Raw genomic sequence first — 8,414 nt, forward strand, 5'->3', positions numbered from 1 at the left:
CTTTGATCATAGAAATTTTTGTTTTTGATCGGGAGCCTACTGCATCGAGTGACTTGAGTTATAAGTCACTGCTGCTATGCCAAGATAAAAAAGCGTATCTGAGTCTGTTCCGGTAAGGACCTTGTGAATTACGATACCGTTCGATCTCCGGTTTCTTATCGTGTCGGACTGTTCGGAGGCGTAATCTGCCGCCGATCGACGTCCTATAAATCGGTCTGAGAGGCCGCCGGCCACAGTCTGTGGACTGGAGGTCCTTGCCATGTGGACCCGTCTCGTTACGCTCGCCTGCCTGGCTGCAGGTAAGGCCGTAACAACTTATAGCTCAATCATGCGATAGGTAACTCTGATTACATAAACAGCATGCTATTCTAGATTCATACAACAGAGCGATAATTCAAAACTGTAGGCAGGATAGCTTTTCCCGCAAACCTTTTTTGGTCGAAAATGACTGAACATGACGTCGTTCTGACGTCATTTGTGACCAACCTATCATAGGCTCTGGAACAATTTTTGGACACGATGTGTTTAAGTTATGTAAGTACAAGAGGGTATCGAAAGTTTCGCGACGATCGGCGCCGTTGCTGAGATAATGTGAAAAGACTGGAGGGGAGATACAAGAAATAGCTCCCATCGGGGCTCCGGTTAATTTGATACTTTTTTAATTGTTAGAATTTAGAAAAGTCGTGAGCTTAAGAGGCCAGGTACAGCATCGCACAATAAAAGAAAAAGTATATTGATGCTCCTTCTATTCCATATAACGTTTCCAAATTAGGCCGTTTTCATTTTAATTTCACGGCTCACCATATAGCGTGGGTTAGGGTCAGACGCCATAAAACAAGTAGGTAAGAACCATATTTGGTCAGGCACTTGTCAGAGGTCATGGTAGGGTCACATGAGGTCGAAGTTCTAAACTGTTATTTAGTAAAAAAAAATATACGCCTTTCTCTTCGATATTCTCTGTCACGGGAAATATGATAGCTTTGCTTTCATGCTACTTTGTCGATAATACCGACTTCAATTAAATTTTAGTATCAGCAATTTTCAAGCTTAGGTAATTATCATCATAAGAACAACGAAGCTTGAGTGTGCCAAGTAAAACTAGTACCTATGCTAGTCAATGGATTGTAGTTTTGAGGTGTTTATCACATTCTTTTTATATTGAAACCATTCATTTATTGTTAAAAGCTCTTCGTTTAGAATTGGTAAATTAGTAGGTAGGTGTCTAAACAAATGTTTGTGCTGATTTATTCTGATAGAGAGAGCGCGAAAAAGAAGAGAGAAAATGGGGAGGAAGAGATCAAGTGAGAGCGAGAGAGGGAGAGAGAGGGATAGAGAGGGAGAGAGAGTGTGTGGGTGTGTTGGTGAGTCAGAGAGAGAGAGAGAGAGAGAGAGAGAGAGAGAGAGAGAGAGAGAGAGAGAGAGAGAGAGAGAGAGAGAGAGAGAGAGAGAGAGAGAGAGAGAGAGAGAGAGAGAGAGAGAGAGAGAGAGAGAGAGAGAGAGAGAGAGAGAGAGAGAGAGAGAGAGAGAGAGAGAGAGAGAGAGAGAGAGAGATACAAGTTTGATGTCGGAATCGGCACACTTTATAAGATAATTATAGCAATGAGTGGAAGGAGACAATGTGAGACAAGGTTTTCGCCGTTTTAGTGTAGCATTTTTAGTGTTGGATATCAGTCTCACCGACAGACGCCCACATTGGCCATTGGCCACTATCGGCCACTTGAAGACACCGCTCCTGTCGCATGAACGCATATTTATCAGATATGAGTCTCGTCTGCGAGATATGGGTCGCCGGTGTGAGTGACAGGCTCTCCACAGCGGCGCTCACTCTCTAAATATCTGACCAGCTCGGAGAGGTGGTGGTGGTGGGGGGGGGGTCAAGTGCGTCCTGTGCTCTCAGAGTCCGGATTAGTGTATCGGGTCTAGGACGCCTCGACCAGTGAGGGCACACGGAGTGATATCGATATCCGGTTTGCGTACAATTTGCCAGGGGATTTGACGTCGAGTGCGTTGAAGATGAGTGCCTGTAACACTCTGCAGTGTACACCAGTGCAGCATGTGATTCATTTATAATTTCTTATGCGCGAATTTTTACAGACTGAGGGAACTCTCTGGGCGATCGAATCTTGTTTTTAGTCGCTTGCAAAACTACATTGAACATGTTTGTCTGCAGCAGTCTTGTTTTATCTTGAATCCAGGTATGCAAATGATGTTAGTGTTATTCGTCGGTGCATCTCCACTCTCCCACGATGGTGGAGTGCGTTATGCTTTTACTCTTGGCGCACGGAGGGCATCGAGCTGAACTGAACAGCAAAGGACTGCCGATATACATGAGGATCCTCCTTCTTATCATTCTCGAATGCATCTTATCGGCTGGCTAGAGAATGGTGGGAGGTTCAAACATGCTCAAGATAATCTTGGCGACAAATACCAATCGATCGATCGATACATTTCGTATCTTATCAATCTACAAACATGCTTCCATGTCCGTAAAATTTGCAACGCTCTCAGTGTCAGGATTAGGAAATGTCTTGAGAGTCAGATAAAGGCCTCAGAGATGTAAGGTAACATGACCTCACGATTACGCCGGAAATAATCTATTTTTATTTCAACCAATTATACTGATACATTCATACTCTTCTGGCAATGCCCGATGCCTAGGATTTACATTTTGAACAACAGCATTTACATTCAATACAATGCCACTATCGTTATTTGAGGTCACCAAAGCATTCCCTTGTTCGTACTGCACTGACCAAATTGAGCTAGCGAACCGGGAAACACCAGTAAACAATGGTGTATTGTTGCAGGCCTGCTGGCGGCGCCGGAGCGTCCGGAGGCCGGCCTCAGCTGCCCGCGGTCCCAGGGGCTGTTCTCACACCCCACCGACTGCCACCTGTTCCTGCACTGCGACCATGACCACCCCTACGTCAAAGAGTGCCCCGCCAACCTCCACTTCAACGCCAAGCTGATGGTGAGTCACTCATTAATTTGTCACAAATTCATTCGGATTATGGGCTATCGAAAAACCGGCATCTTGCAGGCTGTTTCGGATATTCGATTTATGCTTCGGTCAAGGAGCCTTTTATCCTTTGAAGGGACTAAGAGATTACTCTTTCCAACGCACGACATTGATTTTATAACATGTCACATCAAATAGCTCCATGTGGAACATCTCTCATGGTCAGTAGGAGTCAGTAAATCCTCCACACTGGTCATCAGTTCTGGTGCTGCCCAAGTCCCCGCTGACCCGCCCGGCCGTTTGGTGCGGCCCGCGTCTCTGCAGGTGTGCGACTGGCCCGAGAACGCCGGCTGCACGGGGGGCGCGCCCACCGAGCCGCCGCCGCCTGACACCGACCCCGAGCCGGGCATGGAGTGCGACTGCGAGTGCTGTCTGGAGCCAAACGCCGACGACTGCACCACCTACTACATCTGCAAGGTAAGTGCTGACCCGGTGGCTCGGCAGAACAAGGGCAGATGTGCATGAACAGTGATGACCATAAATCCGCGCCCTTAACGACTCAAATAGTTATCTGCCCTTGTGGCTCCGCCTCGGAAACAATCGGCACGTCTCTCTTGAGTCCGTCAAGTCCTGTGTTCCGTCCATATAGGTATGTCGAACGCTGACATTCATTGGCAAGTTTGTTAGTAGTTAATTTCCGTGAGTGATGCCGCGATCATCTAGCAGCGCTGCAAAGATGAGGTGACTGATTGCTGATTCCGAATGCTGCACTTCACCTAGTGCCATAAACCTTCAAACTTTACACGCAAACGAACACAATTAGTTCGTGCTTTTAGAATCGCATTAGTGGAGTGTCAATTGCCAATACCATGGACCACTTTCAGGAAGGCAAGGCCTATAAGGCGACCTGCGCTCCTGGTCTCGTGTTCAACCCCGAGATCCAAAACTGCGACCTGGCCGGAAACTATAAATGTGGTAAGAAACGAGTTTACAGATATCGCAATGCTAAAGGCAGATACCAAACCATCTCAAATGATTTTCATCCTATTTTTCATGTTAGCTGGTGAAGAAAATACTTGCACTTCTTATGTTCTGCCCGCAAATTAAAATTGTTGGAGCTATGCTTATGATGGTTTGTAGGTCATAGGCTGTTATAGCGTGATGCGTTCAACTGACTCACAAACAATCTGGGTATTTTATCGCTCAAGTAACCTTGTCTACTTATCCAAAACATTATCAATATCGCATCTTCGTATGGGAATTAGGGGAAGTTGAAGAACAGCTATATATGTACCTACTCAAACATCTCCCATCGCAGCTTCATAGATGGATGTCCATAGCCAGTATCGGACACATATCTCCGACCAAGCTTGATGCGCATCAGATATTCACACCCCTTGGAAATTAGCTGACCACGCCGATCTTCGTTTCAGAGGAGCCCACTACCACCACGCGCAAGCCGGCCACCACAACGACAACCACGCAGGCACCGAATCCAGCCTTCCAGTGTCCGACCGGGGATGGCCTCTTCCCCAATCCTGCCGACTGTCATACCTTCTATCACTGCTCCAACGGACACGCCTACCTGAAGGATTGTCCGTCTGACCTCGAGTTCAACCCTGTCCTTCTAGTCTGCGACTGGCCCCAGAGCGCTGGATGCTCCGTCAAGCCCACTCCTGCGCCCAAGCCTAAACCTACCTCTCCCGCGGGTTTCGACTGTCCGACCAGTAATGGCCTCTTCCCCAACCCAGCAGACTGCCACTCCTTCTACCACTGCTCCAACGGACACGCCTATCTAAAGGATTGTCCGTCTGACCTCGAGTTCAACCCTGTCCTTCTAGTCTGCGACTGGCCCCAGAGCGCTGGATGCTCCGTCAAGCCCACTCCTGCGCCCAAGCCTAAACCTACCTCTCCCGCGGGTTTCGACTGTCCGACCAGTAATGGCCTCTTCCCCAACCCAGCAGACTGCCACTCCTTCTACCACTGCTCCAACGGGCACGCCTACCTGAAGGATTGTCCGTCTGACCTCGAGTTCAACCCGGTCCTTCTAGTCTGCGACTGGCCCCAGAGCGCTGGATGCTCCGTCAAGCCCACTCCTGCGCCCAAACCTAAACCGACCTCTCCCTCGGGTTTTGATTGCCCGACCAGTAATGGTCTGTTTCCTAACCCTACTGACTGCCACAGTTTTTACCAGTGCTCCAATGGAGATGAGTATTTGATGGATTGTCCCGCCAACCTCGAGTTTAATCCTGTTCTGCTCGTCTGTGACTGGCCCGAGAATGCCGGCTGTTCCATCAAGCCCACTCCTGCGCCCAAACCTAAGCCTACCTCACCCTCAGGTTTCGATTGTCCATCTGACAACGGCCTCTTCCCCAACCCTGCCGATTGCCACTCCTTCTACCAGTGCTCAAATGGTCATGCGTATCTGATGGATTGTCCCGCCAACCTGGAGTTCAACTCTGTCCTGCTGGTCTGCGACTGGCCCGAGAATGCCGGCTGCGGTAAAAAGCCAGCGCCCTCGCCTGTGCCGACGACTCCGAAGCCCACTCCGAAGCCTGATGGCATCTGCCCGAATGAGACGTGCGCCTGCAGGTTCGTATAGCTTGTGGACATATAAAAATTAAAGGCTTCCTCTGCGGTGTGTAATCAAAGTCGATATTACTAGCAATTAGCAAATAACTATGGAACAGAAGCATCGCAGTAGCAAATCTATTTTAACACCGATAAACAGTAGCAATAATGTCTGATGATTGTATGCATTGTTGCAGGGTTCCGGACCCCAAGGACTGCAACAAGTACTACCAGTGCAAGGACGGCAAGGCCTACCCCGAGTCCTGCCCTGCCGGCCTGGTCTTCAACCCCGAGACGGAGATGTGCGACTATCCTGAGGATGTTCCCGGCTGCCAGAACCCGACAACGCTGAAACCCACCACCAAACCGACCACGAGGCCGACGCCGAAACCGACAACCAGGCCCACGACGCCTAAACCCACAACCAAGCCGACGACTAAGCCAACAACTAGGCCCACGACCAAGCCCACAACGAAACCTACCCCGAAGCCAACAACCAGGCCCACACCCAAACCCACAACGAAGCCCACCCCAAAGCCAACCACGAAACCTACGCCCAAGCCGACACCCAAGCCCAAGCCTCCCAAGCCGGACTCATCGAGCAGTGAAGAGTCGGAGAGCAGCGAGAGTGGATCCAAATCCAAGCACAGCGGGTCCAAATCTAAGCACAGCGGATCCAAGTCCAAGCACAGCGGCTCGAAGTCCAAACACAGCGGCTCGAAATCAAAGCACCACGACTCCAAGTCGAAGCACCACGACTCCAAGTCGAAGCACAGTGGTTCCAAGTCAAAGCACCACAAGCACTCGTCCGAGCTGATGAAGTCGTCGGCGCCGGCGAACTCTCGCCTGTACCGCAACCCGGACCAGGGCCGGATCGAGGACGACGACGGATTCCTGGGTGGGTGAAACATGCTTGATGTTTGTGAAACAGTGCGTAGATGCGAGCCGAGCAGGCTGCTGAGCTGTTTTGATAGCTGTTGTTTCACAATTGTGTGCAAGTTGAATGATACGTAATACGTATAAAATAATTTTCACAAGTTGTGTCCTACTTTGAGCGTTTATCCATTTTCTTTTAAGCTCCGTAATCGACGTAATGCCTCACTTACTAATTACCTACATGAAACGTTCATTATCAATCGCTGCCCTTGACCGTGTCTCTGACCTCCAACAGAGGCGCAGTTCTGCCCGCGACCGACGGGCAAGTTCCCGTCCAGCCGGTGCCACTACTACTACCACTGCGTCGACGGCGTGCCCACGCTGAAGCGCTGTCTCCACGGCACGCGCTTCTACGCGCCCGACCAGCGCTGCATCCTGGGATCCTGCTGAGAGGTGCCACCGGCCGGCTCCACCGCCATCAGGACGAGCGTGTTTGTTGGGGTGTTGAATGGGGACATCCCATAGCAGAAACGATGTGGACTTCTCATTGTTAGCGTGTCTACCTTCCTGTGACTTCTGTATGACCTGAATACAAATGTTGTGCATGAATAAAGTTTCTTACTCATACTTTCTGCACATGTTTTTCAAAGCACGGGGAGCCAGAGGCAACTCAGGAGGTTTCCAGGATACGATCAGACGACTATACTCGTTGGCAATGATTCGGCCCACATTGGCAGCCAATGAAGGACAGCTGCAGCAAAATATAAAACTGCTGACGGTTAATTATTTCCTCCATTCGAAACGTGTAGGCAATCGATGGACATGGGTCACGCTCTTTATAGATTCCGTGCTAGATAATATTTTAGTACGAGTTAACACATTTTTTTCTTTTCCGCTCACTTTTCAGACCTTTTTTATCATTAAATTTATAGGAAAAAGAAATAATTCGTACACATTGCCAGCGAAGCGCGCCACACTCAGCATTAGGCATGAAAATATTGAATCCATTACTTTCACCAAATAAACGGACGTTGACCTACAGCCATGCATTTTCGGTATTTGGTATAGCCGATAGACTTACCTTTGACTTACTGGGATCACTTTCACTCTTGCTCTTGTGCATATATTATGCTTACCTACTTTGCAGAAATTTTGCTAATCAGGCAACCTTTTTAATGAATTTTAAAGATTGACAAAGACAAGTGGCCTATACCATGGTGTACCGAGCCGCACAGGCAAAAACCATTCAAGTTCGAACTAAAATGACGTAAACTTACCTGATAATATTTTTCTTCAAACGCTACATACACGACACAAATAAATTCATGATATACCTACCAAAAATTATTTGATGTAAAAGAGATTTGGTTACATTTGTAAAGTGACATGAATTCGCCTGACAACTCGTCATAAAACGGCTAATAATTCCTATTGACTTCTCAAACACGCTCAGTGGAGGGATTCAGAGAACTATACGCCAAGTGGAAGGGAGGGGGGGGGGGGTGACAAATGTCGCTCCCCCGATATCAGCTCCTACGGAAGCTCAAAAGACGAAAATTGGAGGGTTGGTGGGGGCGGTGGGGAACACTAACTAACTAGTGTGTGTTCATTTCATGATACTAGGTCAACATCTTCAAAGTTAAATGAGGTCAAATAGCGTCAACTTTGTCAAATGAGGATCTATTTTAGTTCACACATCCTTACCTCAAAAAGTCACCGGCCAATTTTCGTATTTCTTTTATTATGCGGCGGCACATACACTTCTGAGATACCTATATTGAGAATCTCTAGTTAATCCAGCCATAAAATGCCAATAATAACGAGGCGGGCAACAGCCGACGCGGAAAGCGTGCTATTCCACACTCGTAGCTCAAAATGTTACCGACTGATTTTCGTATTTATTTCAACATAAGGTTTCCAGTACATTTCTGACTCTTCACAGAGATTTTGACGCGAATCGATCATAAGCAGCGGTAAGCAGCGCTATGCAAAGACGGAACCATCCGGC

At 48.3% G+C, this 8,414-nt stretch overlaps 1 protein-coding gene across 1 annotated transcript; it reads left to right on the forward strand.

The window, feature by feature from the left end:
- Positions 1–227: 227 nt before the first annotated feature.
- LOC122365402 (cell surface glycoprotein 1-like) lies at positions 228–7,038 on the forward strand. Its single transcript, XM_043336576.1, has 7 exons — positions 228–299; positions 2,808–2,971; positions 3,284–3,436; positions 3,844–3,934; positions 4,393–5,551; positions 5,728–6,428; positions 6,702–7,038. Exons 1-7 carry the CDS (start codon positions 260–262, stop codon positions 6,854–6,856), a joined length of 2,463 nt encoding a protein of 820 aa, XP_043192511.1. The 5' UTR covers positions 228–259; the 3' UTR covers positions 6,857–7,038.
- Positions 7,039–8,414: the final 1,376 nt, after the last annotated feature.

Source organism: Amphibalanus amphitrite, unplaced genomic scaffold (genome assembly GCF_019059575.1).
Source record: "Amphibalanus amphitrite isolate SeventyFive unplaced genomic scaffold, NRLGWU_Aamphi_draft 000737F_arrow, whole genome shotgun sequence".
Classification (NCBI taxonomy): Eukaryota; Metazoa; Arthropoda; class Thecostraca; order Balanomorpha; family Balanidae; genus Amphibalanus; species Amphibalanus amphitrite.

What these genes read in the sequence shown, in the direction of transcription:
- LOC122365402 (XM_043336576.1), top strand. Translation starts at nt 260, where the DNA reads ATGTGGACCCGTCTCGTTACGCTCGCCTGCCTGGCTGCAG. An exon ending in CCACCTACTACATCTGCAAG is followed by an intron (nt 3,437 to 3,843) that starts GTAAGTGCTGAC and finishes GACCACTTTCAG; the next exon opens with GAAGGCAAGGCCTATAAGGC. An exon ending in AATGAGACGTGCGCCTGCAG is followed by an intron (nt 5,552 to 5,727) that starts GTTCGTATAGCT and finishes GCATTGTTGCAG; the next exon opens with GGTTCCGGACCCCAAGGACT.